General features: G+C 34.6%; 3 protein-coding genes across 3 annotated transcripts in view; 1 reads left to right on the forward strand and 2 right to left on the reverse strand.

Moving 5' to 3' along the window:
- LOC110027056 (AAA-ATPase At2g46620-like) overlaps window positions 1-1,000 on the reverse strand; it is a 4,965-nt gene extending 3,965 nt beyond the window's left edge. The window contains exon 1 of the mRNA XM_020728327.1: window positions 4-1,000. Within this exon, the coding sequence (XP_020583986.1) occupies window positions 4-792 (789 nt within the window). The 5' untranslated portion in view covers window positions 793-1,000. The remainder of the gene's footprint in view (window positions 1-3) is intronic.
- Window positions 1,001-10,038: 9,038 nt separating this feature from the next.
- On the forward strand, window positions 10,039-14,918 carry LOC110027077 (UPF0160 protein-like). Its single transcript, XM_020728354.1, has 7 exons — window positions 10,039-10,570; window positions 12,565-12,711; window positions 13,128-13,226; window positions 13,520-13,711; window positions 13,850-13,969; window positions 14,098-14,169; window positions 14,501-14,918. The coding sequence occupies exons 1-7, from the start codon at window positions 10,304-10,306 to the stop codon at window positions 14,732-14,734; spliced, it is 1,131 nt and encodes a 376-aa protein (XP_020584013.1). The 5' UTR covers window positions 10,039-10,303; the 3' UTR covers window positions 14,735-14,918.
- Window positions 10,588-21,133, reverse strand: part of LOC110027079 (mitochondrial import inner membrane translocase subunit TIM23-1-like) — an 11,010-nt gene continuing 464 nt past the window's right edge. The window contains exons 1-2 of the mRNA XM_020728355.1: window positions 20,808-21,133; window positions 10,588-10,645 (exon numbers count right to left, since the gene is read on the reverse strand). The exon at window positions 20,808-21,133 is cut by the window's right edge and continues 464 nt beyond it. Of these exons, the coding sequence (XP_020584014.1) occupies window positions 20,809-21,133 (325 nt within the window). The 3' untranslated portion in view covers window positions 10,588-10,645; window position 20,808. The remainder of the gene's footprint in view (window positions 10,646-20,807) is intronic.

Here is a 21,133-nt window from a genome sequence, read left to right on the forward strand (position 1 = left end):
GACTAGGGAAAGATCAAGGTCGTAGACGTTGTAACCGAGGAAGCGTGCCATGGCCACCACAAAGCTGGACTTACCGGTTCCCGGCGGGCCGTAGAGGAAGTAACTCCGTTTCCAGACCCGGCCCAGCCTAGCGTAGTAAGCCCGGCCTTTCAGGAAAAGCTCTAAGTCGGCCCGAACCCGGGCCTTAAACTCCGGGTCCATCACCAGCGTGTCAAAAGTCGCCGGGTGGCTCATCGTCACCGATCTCCACCTCCGGCCGACGGAGCCGGCCGCGTTTGTATACAACTTTATCTCTTTTCTACGGATTTCGATCTCCTCCGCGACGCTCTCGACATGCCGTAGATACGGCCGGAGAACTCGATGGCGGTCCTGACGGCGGAGGCGGAGCACGAGAGCATCGCCGGAACCGGCGGGGGAGACAAACGTCCACGACAGGCGAGCTCCGAAGAACGAGTCAAGAACGATTTGGCCGGGGATGAGGTGGACGGAGAGGTCGTTGGGGCGGGAGAAGGAAGACAAGAGGGAGGTGTGGTCGGAGTCTTCGGCGGCGGGCAGAGCGGCTACGTAAGCTGCGGCCTTGCGGTAAAGAGGGTTCTCCGGCAAGTCATCGTCGGCCTGGCGAGGGATGGTGAAGGTCTGATGGGCTTGCGTGTGACCTTCGGTCCAACGATAGAGGCGGGCTATGAGGAAGATAAGGGATTTGAGGGAGATGATGATGCGGAGGAGGAAAAAGAAGCAGGCGGCGGCGGCGATGGCTGTAGAGAGGAGTTTTCCGGCCGCCGGCGTTATCATGGTATTGAGTGGTGGTTTAGGTTTGGGATACTTCGTAGGACGGATTTGGAAGAAGGAGGGACGTGTGTGGGTAGAAATGTAAAAGCGGGTGACCTAAATTAATTCGGTTGTTGATGGTGGAGCAGATGATAATAATGTTGTAAAATTTTAAAAAATTGCCTACCGGTTGGGGAGAATTATGTGTCATGGCATTTAATTATTTATAGTTTACGGGCACGCATGACAATTCCTATTTAATAATTTTTACTATGTCTAACTTTTGGCATGGAATTAGTCCAATACAAATTCAGATGAGCTTGAATCTTTCAAAGTTGACGTTATGGTTCTTAGTGGTGGCGGGTAATAGCAAATGGTGATCTATAGGTGGTTGCTAGTGGTGGCGGGTAACAGCAAATGGAGCTGGCTATGGGTGGTTCCTAGTGGTGTTATTGGCCATGACATGGAGTTGGTTTGGAACCTAGCCAAATCAATCAAATTTGGAATACACCATGAATGTAATAATAACGGAGTTTGAAATTTCTTAAGATTTTAATGTACATTTCATTTTCTTCCAAACAAATACCAAAAAGGTCAAAATCATGTTTTAAATACTGTTGAGCCCAAATATTTTTGTGAGTTATGAAGCAATCCCAGATTGAGAGAGAAGAGGACCCGTGGGACTCCCCCCCCCCACCCCCCCATTTGGTCATTGCGTCGAGTAAGGCCTAAAATTTTTGGCAATTATTCTTTTACTCTTATGAAATTTATTTATGAGGGGTAAATTCATTGATTTACCAAAAATATTTTAAGAAAATAAAAACATCAATGAATACATAAATAGGAAAAAAAGAGATAGAAGAGCTTAAATGATGAAATAATTGTTGGGATTTTTTCTTTAATATTCCCAAATTAATTAATGATAGGAATTAAATTTATTTCTTTAGAATTTCTAAATTAATTAAAACTCTATTTTAATTTCAACACCCATTGGAATTCTCAAATTGATTTCAATGCATCAATACCCATTGAAATTCCCAATTTAATGACAATACCCATTGGAATTCCCAAATTAATTAATACTTTGTTTTAATTTTTAATGCCCGTTGGAATTCCTTGGTGTTTTTAAGGGAAATAAATTTCATAATGTGGTTCATATAGCGTCTAAGTTCAACACATGAATTTAGTAACATTCCATAATGTGGTCACATCAATTGAACTCTGTGATGGACAGAGTACTATAAATTAGATGTGATGCTTGTTGTTTTGGTCCCTAAACTTGCTCCTCTTCATTTTATTTGCACCATCGGGTTGTGAGTGAGGAAAAAACTTAGAAGATCTATAACAGAAAATTTGTCGTGTGAGCTGTGAGTGTAAACTCTGTTCGTATAAGTTATGACCAGAGGTATGCATGATCTTATCTCGCTTCCGTTTATCGATTCAAATATGTTTTTAGATCGAATATGGTATTTAAAAAATTTAACATTTGATATCAGAGTCGTGATTAACCTCTGCCTTGCTTACTCTGTTTTACTCTATTTATGCGTAAATCTTGGTTGAAGTATTAAAGTTAATGTCTGTTCTTATTGCCCATTTTTGTGAAAACGTTTTGATTTTGGGGCATTAGAATTTTGACGTTGTTAATCCAAAATAAAACCGGAAATCATTTTGAAATCAAGTTTCTAAGCTTTATGTGATTTGAACCATTGATTTGGGTTGAGAAATCGTCAGGTTTCCCGTTCGGAGCCGCGAGTCTGAACCGGGTCTAGATGACCCGGCTGAAGGATGAAGACAAGCCAAACGACTTGTCGTTTGGGCGTTGGTGAAAACGACGTATCGTTTTCATTCGGCAAAACCCAACCTCGTCATGCAAAACGACATGTCAAAAACGACGTGTCATTTTGAGTCAATATATATTACGTTAAATAATATTTATGCAATGTTATTCATTTTATTTGCATTATTTATGATAGTATGCAAATATTTAGACCTTAATAAAGAATTAATTAATTTTAGTTGATTCATATAATTTTAATTAATTATGGAATAGTCACAGCATCTTTAATCAATTAAAATTATATATTGAATTCAAGAATCACATTAAAATATTAGTTGTAATTAATTATAAGAGATATAATAAAATCTACCGACAAGAATTTTATTATATTTGTATGATTAATTAGGATAAAATATCAACTTTATATTTCTTAACTCTTAACCTACCCACAGGAATTAAGAAAATGAACATAATTTGATAGTTTTATCATAAAGTTATTAAATGAATCTAATTTGAGTAGAATTTTTGCCCATAGGAAAGTTCTATGAAACTAGATTCAATGATTTGAGCATGATTTATATTGGTAAAACATGATATTTTATTTTCGGGTCTCAAAAAAAAAAAATAATAATAATGAGCATATATGTTTGATAATTTTTGCAGTTATTCAACCTGCGAACATTTCTGATTTTAAGTGTGATATTCCCGAATTAAAGGGTGATAACTATAAGGTGTGGAAAGAGAGAGTTCTTATTCATTTAGGATAGATGAATATTGATTATGCTATAAGAAAAGACGAACCACCTGCCATTACTGAAACCAGCATTTCAGATGCTGTTGATCTTTATGAAAAATGGGAGCGATCCAATCGCCTCTCTGTGATGTTCATAAAGACCAAGATATCTGCTGGTATTTGTGGTTCTATCGAGCAGCATAATAAGGTCAAGAACCTTTTAAAAGCCATCGATGAGCAGTTTGCAACAGAATAAGGCTTTGACCAGCACCTTAATTATGCAATTTTCATCCATGAAGCTCACTAGAATTAAAGACGTGCGTGATCATAGCATGCACATGAGGGATATAGCGGCTCAGCTTGAAGTTTTGGAAGTTAAAATATCGGAATCTTTTCTGGTTCATTTCATTTTAAACACTCTGCCCTAACAATATGAATGCTTCAAAATCTCTTATAACACACATAAAGACAAATGGTCAATTAATGAGCTGTTGACCATGTGTGTCCAAAAAGAAGGTAGATTGGCAATGGAAGATGGTGAAAAGGTGAATTTTACTACTCAAGGAAAGAGAAATTGAGATCAAACCAAAAATAAGAGAAATGACAAGATTCCTCCTCAGCCAAATATAAAGAAAGAGTCAAAGTGTTTCTTCTGTAAGACATAAAGAAAGACTGCATCAAGTTTAAGAACTGGCTCGACAAGAAAGGTACTCAACTTTCATTCGTCTGTTATGAGTCTAATATGATTACTGTTAATCATAACACATAGTGGATTAATTCTGGTTCTACAATCCATGTTTCTAATACCTTGCAGGGTATACAAAACCTAAGGAAGCCAGTGGGAAGTGAACAATGCATCTATTCAGGAAGCAAGATGAGTTAACATGTAGAAGCCATTGACACGTGCAATTTGGTTTTAAGCAGCGATTTCATTTTACATTTGGAAAAGACTTTTTATGTTCCAAGTTTCTCTATGATTTTGATTTTTATTTCAAGACTTGTACTTTTGGGTTTTTCCTTTAACTTTTTGGATTCTGGTTTTAGTTTATCTTATGAATCTAAGGTTATTGGTTATTGTACTTTGATTAATGATCTTTACTCTATTGAATTGCAAAATGATGCTGCTTATAATTCTATGCATATTACTGTTGGGTTAAAACAATGTGTTGTGAATGAGGAATCCTCTATGTTGTGGCACCGGAGATTGGGACACATCTCCTTAAGAGAATTAAAAGATTGGTAAATGAAGGGGTACTTAGTACTTTGAATTTTGCTGACTTTGAGACTTGTATAGATTGCATAAAGGGTAAGCAAACTAATAAGTCTAAAAAGGGTGCCAAGAGGAGCACAGACCTATTGGAGATTATGCATACAAGTATTTGTTGTCCAGACATGGATATAGTTAGTCCAAAATACTTTGTCACATTCATAGATGATTATTCACAATATATGCATCTCTACTTACTTCGTTCTAAGGACGAAGCTTTGGATGCCTTTAAAATCCTTAAGGCTGAAGTGAAGAATTAATGTGGAAAGCAAATTAAAATCATGAGGTCAGATGGATGTGAAGAGTACTATGGAAGATACATAGAGAGTGGACAAGCACCTGGTCTATTTGCGAAGTTTCTTCAAGAACATGGGATTGTTGCCCAACGCACTATGTCTGGTTCTCCGGATCAGAATGATGTGACAGAAAGAAGAAACCGAACTTTAATGGACATGGTGAGAATTATGCGGAGTAACACGAAACTACCTGAATTCTTGTGAACTGAAGCTCTAAAGACGGCTGCTTATATATTAAACAGAGTTCCAACCAAGGCTGTTCCAAAGACTCCTTTTGAGTTATTCAAAGGTTGGAAACCAAGTTTGCAACATATACGCGTTTGGGGATGCCCATCTGAAGTAAGAATTTACAACCTACAAACCTACAAGAAAAGAAGTTAGACCCAAGAACCATTAGTGGGTATTTTATTGGATATGCTGAAAGGTCTAAAAGGTATATATTTTATTGTTCGTCTTATAGCACTAGGACTGTGGAATCAAGGAATGCAAAATTTCTTGAGTATGGCTTGATCAGTGGGAGTGATCAAATTCGGGATAATATTTTGGAAAAGGATCATTGTGAAGCTCAACCCTCTAGGTCAAGTGCAGATTCTAGGCCAAGTGCAGATTGATTGTTATTCACAACCCTCAAGGACAAATAGGTGTTAGAGAACCAATTGTCGAAGTTCCACAAACTATTAATAATGATCAAGTAGATCAAGTTGAAATAAGGAATGACAAGATATTGTTGTACAACCAGTTAAACAACATGCTCTTGAGGAGAATGTTGAAACAATGTTAAGAAGGTCTACTAGAGAAAGAAAATCAGCTATATCTAGTGATTATGTTGTGTATCTTCAAGAATTAGACTGTAACATTGGAGCCGAAAATGATCCTGAAACGTTTTCACAAGCCATAAGTTCTAAGGAATCGGACTTGTGGCATAATTCCATGAGAGATGAGATGGATTCTATGGCATCTAATCGAGTCTGGGATCTCTTTGAGTTGCCTAATGGTGTAAAAGCCATTGGATGCAAATGAGTTTTCAAAAACAAGAAAGACTCACAAGGTAACATTGAGAGACATAAGGCAAGACTCGTTGCCAAAGGGTTCACTCAGAGGGAGGGAATTGACTATACGGAAACATTTTCTCCTGTATCTAAAAAAGATTCTCTCCGAGTAATTATGACATTGGTAGCTCATTTTGATTTTGAGTTACATCAAATGGATGTGAAAACGACATTCCTTAATGGTGATCTAGAGGAAGAGGTTTACATGAAACAACCACAAGGATTCTCCTCTAGTGATGGCGAGCACTTAGTTTGCAAGCTAAATAAATCCATATATGGTTTGAAACAAGCCTCCCGTCAGTAGTATTTGAAATTTCATGAAGTTATTACTTCATTTGATTTTGAAGAGAACGTTATGGATCAATGTTTATACCAGAATGTTAGTGGGAGTAAAATTTGTTTTTTTGTACTGTGTGTGGATGATATTTTACTTGCAACCAATGATAGGTGTTTACTTTATGAGGTGAAATAATTTCTCTCCAAGAACTTTGATATGAAGGATATGGATGAGACATCTTATGTCATTGGCATTAAGATCCATAGGGACAGATCTCGATGCATTTTGGGTTTGTCTCAAGAGACCTATATCAATAAAGTTCTAAAGATATTTCATATGAAGAATTGTTCACCGAGTATAACACCTATTGTGAAGGGTGATAGATTCGATTTGAGTCAATGCCCGAAAAATAATTTCGAACGAGAACACATGAAGAACATTCCATATGCTTCAGCTGTTGGAAGCCTTATGTATGCTCAGGTTTGTACCAGACCTGACATAGCATTTGCTGTTGGAGTGTTGGGAAGATATCAGAGTAATCCAGGTATATACCACTGAAAACTGCAAAGAAAGTAATGAGATATCTTCAAAGTACAAAGGACTACATGCTCATGTACAAAAGAACTGATAATTTGGAGGTGATTGGCTACTCTGATTCAGATTACGTTGGCTGCATTGACTCAAGAAAATCAACATCAGGTTATATTTTCATGCTAGCTGGTGGAGCTATATGTTGGAGAAGTGCTAAGCAGACCTTGACTGCTATTTCCACTATGGAAGCTGAGTTCGTATCCTGTTTTGAGGCTACCTCACATGGTGTATGGTTGAAGAGTTTCATATCTAGGCTTAGAGTCATAGACTCTATTTCAAGACCATTAAATTTGTACTGTGAAAACTGAGCTGCAATATTTATGACTAAGAACAATAAGAGTGGAAGTCGAACTAAACACACCGACATCAAATATTTAGCCATAAGAGAACGTGTTAAGGAAAAGAAAGTGGTCATTGAACACATTAACATTGAGTTGATGATTGCCGATCCTTTGACTAAAGGCATGTCACCAAAGAATTTTAAGGATCATGTAGTACGAATGGGACTTGGTTTCATATTGTGATTTACATTGTACAAATATTTATTGAAACACTTAATTCAGTTGATGATTTCTCATATGGTTTTGTGCACATATTTATTCATTCATTTATTTTGAGAAATCTCATTCGGTTTGGACTTAGAATAGACATATGGTTTATTCATTAAGTTGTATGGGCTAGTATTGAGAGATTTGATATAGTGTAATACATGGAAGATAATACTCACTATAAGAGGACCTATTGTCATGATTCATATATTTTGTTTTTCTTATGGTATGTGTTGAACTGTATGGACCAAGTGGGAGAATGTTGGGATTTTTTCTTTAAGATTCCCAAATTAGTTAATGATGGGAATTAAATTTTGTTTCTTTAGAATTCCCAAATTAATTAAAACTCTATTTTAATTTCAATACCCTTTGGTATTCCCAAATTAATTTCAATACCCTTTGGAATTCCCAAATTAATTTCAATACCCATTGAAATTCCCAAATTAATGACAATACCCATTGGAATTCCCAAATTAATTAATTCTTTGTTTTAATTTAATACCCATTGGAACTCCTTAGTGTTTTTAAGGGAAGTAATTCCATAATGTGGTCCATATAGCATCTAAGTTCAACACATGAATTTAGTAACATTCCATAATGTGGTCACATCCATTGAACTCTGTGATTGGCAGAGTACTATAAATTAGATGTGATGCTTGCTGTTTTGGTCCCTAAGCTTGCTCCTCTTCATTTTATTTGCACCATCGGGTTGTGAGTGAGAAAAAAACTTAGAAGATCTATAACAGAAAATTTGTCGTGTGAGCTATGAGTGTAAACTAAGTTCGTATAAGTTATGGTCGGAGGTATGCATGATATTATCTCGCTTCCGCTTATCGATTCAAATATGTTTTTAGATCGAATATGGTATTTAGAAATTTTAACAATAATAATTATAAAAATGAAATAGTTAATGCAGTGTCTCATTTAGTGAGAATTTCTCTAGTATGATCTTTGTTGTCCCTCTGTAAATCTCTACGTGTAACTTCAAATTTAAAAAGTATTCATACTCATTACACTTCTCAAAATTTTGAATCCAAATATGTTTGTGGGTTATTCTTAAATCCTACTATTTTTAAGAAAAAGATGGAAAAAGAGATATAAAGAGAGGGAGAGGAACAACATTGTGGGAAGAGACCTCCCTTTGTTTATAAATATTGTTGTGTTATTTTGATTTATTATAAAATTTAATGAGAAATAAAAATATATAATACATAATGTCATATCACATTTTGTATTTTATGTCATATCTTGAAGCTTTATTTCATATTTTGAAGTTTTATGTAATGTCTTTCTCTATAGCTATATGAAATGAAGTAGAAAGGTTAGCTCGACAAGTGGACTCTACAGGCGAACTCTTTAGGTCAACTTGGCTGGCCAGCTCGACACCTGATACTTGGCATGTATTCTTTTAATTGTATATATTTTTGGTTGCCTAATTCACTTTTCTCTTTAAGAGACGACTCCAAAAATAATAACAAAATTAAAAACATGAAGCTATGAATTGCTACTCTATACAACACAGGTATATATTTCTCTCACAAAAAAATGAATATGTTAAATGTGTTATTTTTCCCAATTTTGAATTATAATATTTTGATAATGATGAGTGTTGTATTTCACTATACGCTAACTATTCATCTATTTGGGGGCGCTTGGCTCTCTTTTAATGAATCATCCTAAGGGCACTTTGGCTTATGCCAATAGGGGTTCTGTCTTGAAGACATTTTCACACACTCTCAATGAGTAAGTTCATAAATTGTCAGCTCGCCCTATTATCATATTTATCATAGACGGTCTTATAGGGTGAGTTTCCTTAGTGTTATCCGTAAATAAACAAAATTTATCTCTTTATGTTGTTAGACTGATTGTTTTCTTACAATATATCTCAATTATAAAAGAATTTAAATGATTTTGTTAAATTCATACTATCCTTAGCTTTAGAACTATAAATCTCCTATAGAAAGTAGTTATAATTTTTAAACTTTACCTAGGGCAAGATCTCGTGCTCTTAAAGCCCTAGGTTAATTGAATTTATCTGTTATTTAGATGTATTATATTTTAGAAGAAGTTTCTCCAAAGTCTTCTCTAGCATTCAACTATTGAGCAGGGTTGGTAGAGTTTCATTTACTGTTAGGAAACTTACAATAAGGAAATTTTCCGATTTACTAAAAAAATCTTGGAAAATGAATGCACCAATGAAAAATTATATATAATAAATTAGTTATAATGAAATAATAATGTAAAAATAAAAGATTTAATGATATAATGTCTTACTCATCTAGTGTGAATTACTCTAATATGATCTTTGTTATCCCTCTTGAGATATTTGTTCATAACTTCAGATTGAAGGCATGTCTGGCATGTCTGGGCTCATTGCACCTTTAAGATATTGAATCTATATAAATCCATAAATTATGCCCAAATCTTATTAACATTAAGGAGAAAAGTGAGAAAAAAGGACAGATATAGGGAGAGAGGTATAGCCCATGGGAAGAGGCCCCCCTTTTCTATTTAAACTTTTAGCCCCTATTTGTAAATATTGGAGTTATTTTGCTTTGATACAATAATTAATAAGACAAAATATTTAAATGTACGTGTAATGTCATGCCACATTATACAGCTTATATCATATAGTGCACTTATAAGTCATCTCATTGTTGTAGAAATATGAAATAAACTTGACAAGTCAGCGCAATAGACCTCGGCAAACCAACTCCTCAGCCCGACTGATCAACTTGACACCTGATTCAGCATGGCATGTCTTTTCTTACATGCATACAAATAGATTATACCCATTTTATTTCAAACCAAACACTTCCAAAAGAATAACGAGTTGATTCAGCTTCCTACAAACAAACCACTGAAAAATCAAATTAAACAAGATATTATTAACATAGTTCTCAAATAAGGCCCAGCCCATCTATGTAGCAAGCTTTCATGACCTAACAATGGCCCAACAGAGCGCCTTAATTTCCTCGGCCTATCCTTTACGTGCTAATGGTCCTGCAAATAGCCCAACTGCGCGACATGCTGTTGGCTCGGAACTGGTATTGGAGATCCTTCTTGTTCGTTGAAACCAAAAGGCGAGTGTTTACCATGGCGGCGACGGCTGCCTTCTCCACAGGCTCACCAAACCCTAACGCGCTCAAGAGGGTCGGCACCCACAACGGAAGCTTCCACTGCGATGAAGCCCTAGGCTGCTTCATGATCCGCCTCACGGAAAAGTTCGCCGGCGCCGAGATCGTTCGATCAAGGGACCCGCAGGCCTGCTCTTTCCATCTCTCTCTCGCTGCTATTTATTTATTTTGGTCTCTTGGTATCAATATGACAACGCCATTGCTGTTGAGCGAGGAAATAAATATTTAGAAAAGTTATTCTGTTTCTGAACTGGAATAAGATTGTAGAAGAAGATTAGTATAAAAGAGATGAGCTTTTTGATTGCATAGGGAAGAAGGACGATAAGATTATGCTGATTACTATTCATCTGATGACTTTTTTGCTGAATTTGCAAAACTGTGTCTTTTTATGAGAATTGAAGCATGAGGAACAATTTGAATAGAGATATTTCATTGCAGAAGCAGAATATGTGAATGTAACGGGAAAAGAAAAAAAAAATCCTTTTTCAGCATTAGAGACGATGAATGAGGTTGTTAACTTTACTGAAGCTTGTGCTCTTATTTTATGGTCTAAGTTTTGACTAGTTGCCTGTCTAATTTTTATTTTATTCATGGGAAGTTAAATGATGCTACTTGAAGAATAATAGTCAAGGTGGCTGGGAACGAAGAAATAGAAATGCAGTTTTGTAAATGTTGCTCGTTTCATGGGATCTTTAGGCAAGTTCAATTGTGCAATTTGCAAATTTCGCCTTCTTGAAATCATTTTATTGTGTCATTACGAAGAAATAGAAATGCAGTTTTGTAAATGTTGCTTGTTTCATGGGATCTTTAAGCAAGTTCAATTGTGCAATTTGCAAATTTTGCCTTCTTGAAATCATTTTATTGTGTCATCAAGTAATAGAAATTGTTACAAAATTTCATGCGATGAACACTAAAAAAGAAAACAAACTCAGATTTACATGGGAAGACAATTCACTAACCTTAAAGATGATTATAAAGTGGATTACTTTGGGTTTGGTGGTTAACACTTTTCACACACAAAACCACAATAAATATATAGGAAATTTGCATACATAACACACACTTCTTATGTATTTACATAACTAACACTCAAATTTTGATATTTACACTTATAACACCTTATTGTCAAACCTATGCATGGAATGTTTTATTTCACCTTTAAGAAGATAGTGATAGTGGTATTTTGACGTGATGTTTGTGTGTGTGGAATCGATGCTAGCCGGGTAGGCTCCGGGGTTGTGCTTATTGGGCCAATCTCTCTGCTATCACCATAAACCTCCCTAAAAACTCCCCATGAATTCAACTAACCTATGTTGCATCATTAACTTTTTGATCCAAGCCCAAAAAAATTTGGTCACAAATTCTAACAAAAATGCTAGAAAGCAGAAATCGAAACTGCTACATGAATGCGTTGCATGAATGTTTTTATTCTTATTTTTTATTTTAAACTTAAAAGACAAAATGTGAAATGAATATATATGTGATAGAATTGGTGTAGCTCCAGTGGCGGAAAAAGTTAGAGAGTCGTCTTAGATGGTTTGGCACATTAAATGTCGATCATCTGATGAACAGGTTAGAAGAATATATGTTTTAGATTCGACTTGTGTTAGGAAAGAGATGCAAACCTAGAAATGCTTGGGCATATCGTATAAAACATCATCTTAATATTAAATGTCGACCATCTGATGAACCAGTTAGGAGAATATATGTTTTAGATTCGATTTGTGTTCGGAAAGACATGTAAACCTAGAAATGCTTGGGCATATAGAATTAAATGAAAATATGCACTCAGTGGGACGCAATGGAGAAAAAGGATTTATGTAGCCCGCACCACTTAGTGAGATAAAGGTTTGTTGTTTTTGTGTTGTTATTTTTTATTTTTGATGAATTCGAAAGCATTTGTTTTTTTCTTTTAGCATTATGTAGCATCTCAATCATCTTCCATGTATGTTCTTTGATACTGTTCTCATCCATTCAAGTATTCAAAATTTTCTTCTATTTTTTTTTCACTTATTCTATATTTGTATGGCTGATAAACATTTTGCTTATGTTCTAACGGTGACAAAATTTTGAATTGAGCTTATAAATTATCTGCCATGATTTTGTGAAACTGAATTCCAGTTACTCGATACCTTGGACGCGGTGCTTGATGTTGGGGGCGTGTATGATCCCGACCGTGATCGGTATGATCACCATCAGAAAGGGTTCAACGAGGCTTTCGGTCATGGATTTAAAACCAAACTTAGCAGTGCTGGACTTATCTACAAGGTATCATATAAATGTCTGAAAAGGATTATCATTGATGGCTTCTATAGTTTAATGCCAGCTCAAATGACTGTTCATACATTTAAAAAATGAATGATTCTGAATTTACAGTTGAATCTGATCAAAAGTTAGATGATCTGATTGTAACTTTTAAATTTTATAAGTTGTACTTGTTGGAGTTGCATCAGCAATGATAATTTATATATGCCTGGGATATTGAAATAGAAATATTATTGAATGATATAGATTATATTGTAGCTTTATTTTCCTTTCATGAGAGCAAAAGGTACACTAAATTTCCTCTTTTCTTTGTGTAATAGTTGAGCCATAAAATGGGCCTTTTAGGCATCTGAAACCGGTGATTTTTATCTATTTTTTTGGTAGTTCTCACACATTTTATTAGCTGATTTCTTCCACAGCACTATGGTAAAGAGATAATTGCAAAGGAGCTTCAGCTTGATTATGAACACCAAGATGTTCAACGGCTCTATCTGGCTGTATACAAAAGCTTTGTCGAGGTACTAGTTTTTTAATATTTTTTAAGCCTAAATTTTCACATATTTTACGATCAAATTATTTAGCACGTAGGTTCCCATGTTTGGATAGTTTTTTTGTTGTTGTTAATAACCTTTTTAGGTATTTAATAATTTATTTTATCTTTTTCTTGTGAAAATTAATGCAATATGATAAACATATGATGACCTAAGGGTAAGATGCAGATGTGAATCCAGCCAACAAAGTAAACACTCAAGAGCATAGATATTTCGCTCTCTTATACACGCATCAATTCACGTCTTGCTTATTTTTTCAGGCGATTGATGCTATCGACAATGGAATTAACCAATACGAAACGGATCTGCCACCAAGATATGTGAATAACACCCATTTGTCTTCAAGAGTTGGGCGCTTAAATCTGGATTGGGTGGATCCAGATCAATCTGCAGCAAAGGAAAATGAAGCCTTTTGGCGGGCAATGAGTCTCGCTGGCAGCGAGTTTTTGGAGGTCGGAATCATTTATGTTGTTGTTTCTGCCCTTTTGTGTTCTAAATGTTGTGATTATGTTATGTTAACATTTTTTCAAACTTCATATAAGCTTTATGTTGGAATCATTTGTTGTGCTTATTTTTCTGCTTGATTTCAGAGTATTCGTTATTATGCAAAATCATGGTTACCAGCAAGGTCTATTGTCCTACAATGTATAGAGTCGAGAAGAAACATTGATCCGAGCGGTGAAATAATGGTTCTCGATACGTTTTGCCCCGTAAGATTTCTAACATTACATGGAATTTTTAAATTGTTGACATTATATGTGCCATTGGTTTTTATTTTATGCCATTGAATGTTTGTTTAATCTTTGCTGATGGCTAGATTAATATTTTTTATTAACAGTGGAAACTTCATCTGTTTGAGCTTGAAGAGGAGTTGAAGATTGATCCACCCATCAAATATGTTTTGTATCAGGTATAAATTTTTAGGAAAATTTACATACATATCACTCACATGTGATGTTACACAATTATCTATTTACATATCTCATATTTACATACATGATACTTCGGTGCTTTAAATTTATGCATGAAAAATCTAAATTTCACTTTTAAAAAGTGATAATAGTGTTTTTTTTTAAATGACGTTATATGAAAAATTTGCGTGCTTTGCGCGTAATTGTGGAAGTTAGGTGTGAGATATTTAAATACATAAGATTTATGTGCCATGTATGTAAGTGCCCCATTTATCATACACTAGCCATAAAAGATAGAACTTTAAAGAAGTTGAATTTTTTTTTTTATAGGATGATCGGAGCAAAGGTTGGCGAGTTCAAGCAGTTGCGGTGTCGCCCGATAAATTTGAGAGCCGGAGGGCTCTCCCATTGTCATGGAGGGGCTTAAGGGATGAAGAACTTTCAAAGGAGTCTGGAATTTCTGGATGCGTTTTTGTTCATATGAGTGGATTTATTGGAGGAAATCATACTTATGAAGGGAGCTTAGCCATGGCTAGAGCTGCTCTCCAGTTTCCTGTTGAGTAGGGTTTAGTGCTTATAAGTCTTTTCTGTATGGAATAATTTTCCTCTTTTAGTTGGAAATTTTCATAGAGAATTTAGTTTATTTCAGCAAAGTATGAAGTTACAGAATTATAAGTTTTATTTATTTATATTTGTTTGGAGATTTAGGAGTTTATTTTGTAGGACTAATACATGCATTCACAAAGCAGTTTTTGCTAATAAAGAAACTGTTTGGTCAATATAGTTCGGTGAAAGAAAGCATCAGATTATTCTTGTTTAGTTTCTGCATTATATTTATAAATTAGTCTATTTAAAGGAATTGATTGTATATTGAAATAATAATGAAGTTCCTTATTGAATTTAATTGCTTAATTGTGATTATAATTCAAGCTGAGAATGACTCGAGCTCGACTTGACTCGTTTACACCTTTATTAAGTTCTCTTTTTCTTTCCTCTCCACTTTATAAATTATGATTTGGAATCAACACACCTCTAAAGCCAGGTCCAACCACACGAGTCCAATGTGATCCTAAGATCATCCTATAGTAACTTAGGTCAATTGAGTCCTAAAACAAAGAATAGAAGCGAGCTAAATGGATTAAATGTCTAGGATAGTAAGAATGCATTATTGTGTCATATAAGGTACACGATACCGATGGGTTTTAATGACTTCTAAGGGTGACAAATTATACAAATATGTATATGACAATCATACTATCAAATTCGTGTACAGCAGAACAGAACTTGCAAGGCAATAATATTACGAATGAAATTAACATAATTATGCACTGATCGAGTTCAAGCTTCATTAATGGAAAGAAATTGCTTTGAAGTTTAAAGCCTTAAACCGCAGCTTAGCACTAATCTCAGAAATATCCATTAAGCAACCCGCCACGTGAGTGGATTGCCTCAAATAAGTGGCCAACAATAAACTAATCTGCTCCAATAAAAGGTAAAAGCTTTAGCAGTTCAATTAAACTGTGCTAAACAAACAACAGCAGCAAATGAACTCAGATTTCGTCATCTTATAATATATCAAATATATTTCATTTTAAATAAAAATATAAACAAAATAAAACAAAACCAAAAAATAAAATACAAAAACCACAAGTGACGCTGAAGAGGCCATTAATATTTCTTTCTGATGTGAGGCTAAAATCTCAATATTCTAACATGCGTTAACAATCTCTTTGCATGTAGAAAATATCCACATCACCCCTTACTCAAATGATTTTTTTTGTTTTTCTTAACATTAATGAGATCATACACAAAGAACACACTGAATCATGTGATGTTGTAGTGATAGTCATACTCAAGAACCTCCCTAAATCATGATAGAAGGCACCAAAGACCCATAAACAACCAAAACCACAAGTGGTCATGCCCACTTCTAACCCAAAACATTGAATTAAGTGGAAGAAAGCAATCATTCGGTATGTCTATGCCAACAAATTTTTTTTACCTATAATGTAAGGATTAAACCTATTACTCTTGCATGCCTCAACAATTACAGCTGAAAAAACATTAGCTATTCAGGCTCCACCAATAAAATTAATATGTGATTCTATTAAACGGAAATAAAATATACTAAATGAGCTCATTATATGTTAAAAAAGTAAGCGCATTGGAAGAAATCATTTTCAATGAAATACTGACACAATTCTTTAAGAATTTGATAGCAGCTTACAGCATTTAGATTTTGACCGAAAGAATCTATAACAATGGGATGTATAGCGTTGCACACATGCATGTTTGGTAGAATTGAAGAAAATAATCATACTGCATTCACTAAAAACTTACTTGGGGACAAATTTAACGAAAACAGAATTACATCAAATTTCCTGGAAAGTAGTAGAACTTTTCAGTTTCCAATCTATTTTGACTGGAATATAAAAATAAGTAAACTTTCAAGCCAAGCTGAAATAAATGACATGCAAGCATAATCTCGCAAAACACTATAAACATCCAAAAGGAAAATGTGTAGATATAAATGAAATGGTACGACATGCATATATATATTTTTATTACTAATGTATTCAGAGTAGCCATTTTAGAATTGAGAAGATAAATAAAAATTGATATGCATTTCTTTTATCTTGCAGTCATACCTTAGGAAAGAAGTAGAGTTTTAATTTAAAAAATAAACTAATAGAAAATAGATAAGACAATTTTTACAGGTCTTTTTTTACAAAGATTGTAAGATATCCTAAAAAAATATTTGGCCACACGCATAGCTTCATAGTTATGAAGGTTTATCCTAGATATGAAGCGAAAGTAATGAAAAAAACTAAATTTCACGGGTTAAAATGGTGGGTCGAAAAAGGACTTCAAAGAACAAATTTTCCAGCAAAATAAAAAAAAAAAGAAACACCAAGTTTTCTATAGATTGATCCAGAACAAACGAAGTTGAATTATCAGTGAAACGATTGCATTAAAAAGTTTTTTAAGTCTAAATGAACAGTTAATTGGCATTTAGAAAGTGATGATAGATATATGTACAGCTTGGTCGGCACTGTCAAGTTATTAAGGATATGTAAACACAAAGGCAAGTAACATTAGAATTAGTTAAACGATAAAAAGCTTCCAACCGCAATAGAATTATATGAAGGGTTAACATTAAGCCTTCCATCTTATAGTCATGCGCTATTTTGGTGTTGTTATTTAGAACAAAAAAAAATTATAACACTATTGGTGCAGCCTTTATTGAGGAAAGGAGGGATTGATCATCATCTTCAGGTTCTCCTCTTGCTAACTAAAAGGAGATGAATGACAACGTTTTTTCTATTTCAGTGATGATGAGCAGAGAAAAGAGGTTGGATTAGTTAGTGAGGGAGCCTGGGGTACTACTAGATTATTGAAGAAGAATAAAAAAGAAGTATTGAAGGGAAAAGAGGAACAAGAGCATAAAGAGAGAGAGCAAGTGAGAAATGAGAGAAACATTGGAGCAGGAGAGCAGCTGACAAGGATAAAAGTGAGGAAGAGAGGCACAGCATGAGTTTTGCTTTTTTCATCATCAAAGAACTTCAAATAAAAAGAGAGTATATATAATGATGACTTTGGGTTTAATATTAAGTGTATTACATTAATTTATACCACTGACTAATTTTTTAGCCTTCTTCTAAAGTGAATAGTTAGAATTTTTGTAATATAAAGGATTTAATATTAATGTAATAAAGTATAAGTTAGTGACATTGTTATTAAACGCATTAAATGCACTTGTGTCACCAAGGTGGTCATTGTTTAAAAATTTCACTTATTTTAATTACGTTAAATACTTTCAAGATATATTATGATAATATATCCTATTAAAATCTCCAATTGCAGTAGTTAAAAATATATATCACTTATTTTGATCCAAATTCCAAATAGATTGTCTAAAATAAATTGTCCAGAAGGCCAAAAAAATAATGTTCGCCTTAAAAGCCTAACTTTCAATAAAATCTTCATTATCAACCACTTCATTTTCATGATTGCCCATACCATCTTTCCTATCACAATGCGTAGCTCTCTATCACTTCCTCAATCTCCCGAGTTTCCTCAATCTCATCATTTTATCATCACAGAAATCTACTTAAGAAGAACAAAAAGCTCTAGTACCAATATTTGATTTAACATGCTTCATCTAACTCTTTTTAAGAGAGTAATATAGAGTTTCTAAATACTTTACCATAGCTTATTCTTTTAATATAGTTTTTCGTTTAAATATTATGGTTGCACATGCTTTTAATTAATTAATTAATAATAATAATTTGCATTACAGATTTTGGTGCATCCTCATCTAATGCCTTATAATGAGGCACTAACAAAAGGGTGACTTTGGTGCGTTTGAGGCAGCTTGTGCTTATCCAGATAAGTCATTTATTTAGAAACGCTGACCGCATTGTGCTTATCCAGATAAGTCATTTATTTGGAAACTCCTAGGCGAGACGATATTTTCAAAACGCCATCGCAACAAATAAGCTACCCCAAACGGAGCCTTAGTTGATATGCTTGCCTAGGAGGGATGTAATGCGCAGCCGAGAACTTGATTAACCTTTAAGAACACAAATATGATTACATAATATGTAATTTTGGTGAAGGTGGAAACAATAATTATCAATTAATATGTTAAAAGATCAAATGACACCCATATAAATAGGTTCAAGTATCATAAATCTATTATAAAAAAACAATCATATACACGAAATATAACTTTAAAGGCTAAAATTGGTTAGTTCAAATGAGGAAATGCCTTGTGGGCACCATAAAATAGGGGGATATCCTACAAACGTTAGGTACTAGTTATAAACAGCGATTACACTACTATGCTATAAAGATTCAAGTATTGAGTTATAAAAAAAATGCTAAGAGAGATAGGTGTTAACTTAAGAAGCATGAAGCATAAATATATTATATTAGATAATTAAGTAGATTAAAGAATAAGAAAAGGTGAAAATAGACTCATCTAGTTTAAGGATGTTCTTAGGGAAGCATGCACACCTAAGAGCAATAATACACAAATAGTCTATAAGGAGAACAATGGGAAAGAATACAAGAGACTTTACATCATTTAATGAGATCCACTTCCATCCACAATCATATAAAGAGAAAAATGTCTATTAGTCCCTGTATAAAAAATATGATATGTATATTTAGCCAAACATATTTCTCTCTCTCTCTCTTAATCAATCGACAACTCGAAGCATGATTCTTCCACCGGTTCCACCACCACCCATGTTGGACCATCTCTTTGCTCATCAAACTCGTGACAATTACCAATTTCTCTTGAGAAGGCTTTAACTTCAAATTGTTGTGTTTGGCTATTTTGTATTCATTGCCACTCACCAACCATTGTTAGTCTACTATTTTTAAGACAAAAAGTCATGATTTAAATAATTTATCAAAATATTTTTCTCATTTATCTCCCTAATAGTCTTCTCTTGCCAATTCCCTATCTAAACCCTCTATTAGCTCTATTCACCATAGAAAAGCGTCAAGCCTATAGTCTACCGTGTTGGGCCAAATCTTCGATCACCAACACCTATAATAATAGCTAAATTTCACTTTAGAAGGCCTCTGTCTTTCAATTGATGTATTTAGCCATTAAATGGAATTTGCTAGACACTCAACAAAGAATCCCTCTATATGACACAACTCATAATAACTACTAACCTCTGATCACTCATTAACCATTTTCTTGACCTCTACCTCTACACTAGATACATGAAAAATAACAAGGTGATGCTTAGTAACCATTGATTTATCCTAGAGTAGCACCTAGTGATAGCCAAATTAAAAAAAAAATTAAAATAAATATTATCCAAAAATTTGAGATCAATGTGGATGAGGGAGATTAGACTCTATAACCAATACACGTACATTAAAATAAAGAAAATGGACTAAATAGTGGAGTTGTTATAATAAATGAAAAAGGAATATGATGGAAAAGGGGCCAAACAAGAATAATATTACTAGAAGTCTTGATAAAGAGTTATATAAATTAAATTTAATGAGCAACATGGTTAGACATTATGATAACAATGGTTATAAAATAGAGTGAAATACCTCAAGTCGCACAACACAAGAATGAGATGTAAACTTTATTCCTACATTCGAGTAGAGATATGATCTTAAGAAATTTGAAGGATGGCTTGATAATTTTGAAAAGTTCAATTAACATTATCATTTTTGTTCATTAAAAAAGCTAAAATATTATTGAAAGAAAATCTCAAATAAAGACAACAAGGCTAAATGTCGATGATGCGCACAACATGTACATAAATATGTAAATTTACGTAAGAGCAATAGCAAAAGAATCAAGCCAAAGGGACATTGCTAACCACCAGCATCAACAGCTCAGAAAAGTATGTCTCAAGGAATAAGTTCTGGGATAGAATTACCAATAGCCAACCATTAAAGCCATTAAGGCAAGAACATCTAGACACCATTTATCTATTTTCTTTTCATAAGAATATTCAGCGAAGCTCATACGGTTTGCTCGTGGTGATAGCTAAGGTTAATTATAAAAAGTAAGGCCACTTTTCAAGCCAAAGAATGATACATGAATGTTTTTAACCAACAAGACCGTGGCAAGTGAACTAGAAAATCAAAAACTAACCCTAGATGGGCACGTATCTCTTCAAGACCTGTTTATGTTTCCCAGCCATTGCAGCTCCAACCATCAACCCTCCCATCGCCCCCGCGATCGCCGCTGACCTGGGCCCATTAGCCGCCTTGAACAACGCCCCTGTTCCAAGCCCCGCCACGACGCTGTTGATCCAATCATCACTGTCCCTCACAGCAACCAAGCCGCTCTCCATCCCTGCGTAGAGGAGCCCGATTGCACCGAGCCTATTGCCAAATCTCCGCCCGTCCTGACCAGAAGAGTTGAGTACTCGGCTGATGCGTAGCTTTACGGTTTCCCCCGGGTCAGCAGATCGCACG

This window comes from Phalaenopsis equestris, unplaced genomic scaffold (genome assembly GCF_001263595.1).
Source record: "Phalaenopsis equestris unplaced genomic scaffold, ASM126359v1 Scaffold000413, whole genome shotgun sequence".
Classification (NCBI taxonomy): Eukaryota; Viridiplantae; Streptophyta; class Magnoliopsida; order Asparagales; family Orchidaceae; genus Phalaenopsis; species Phalaenopsis equestris.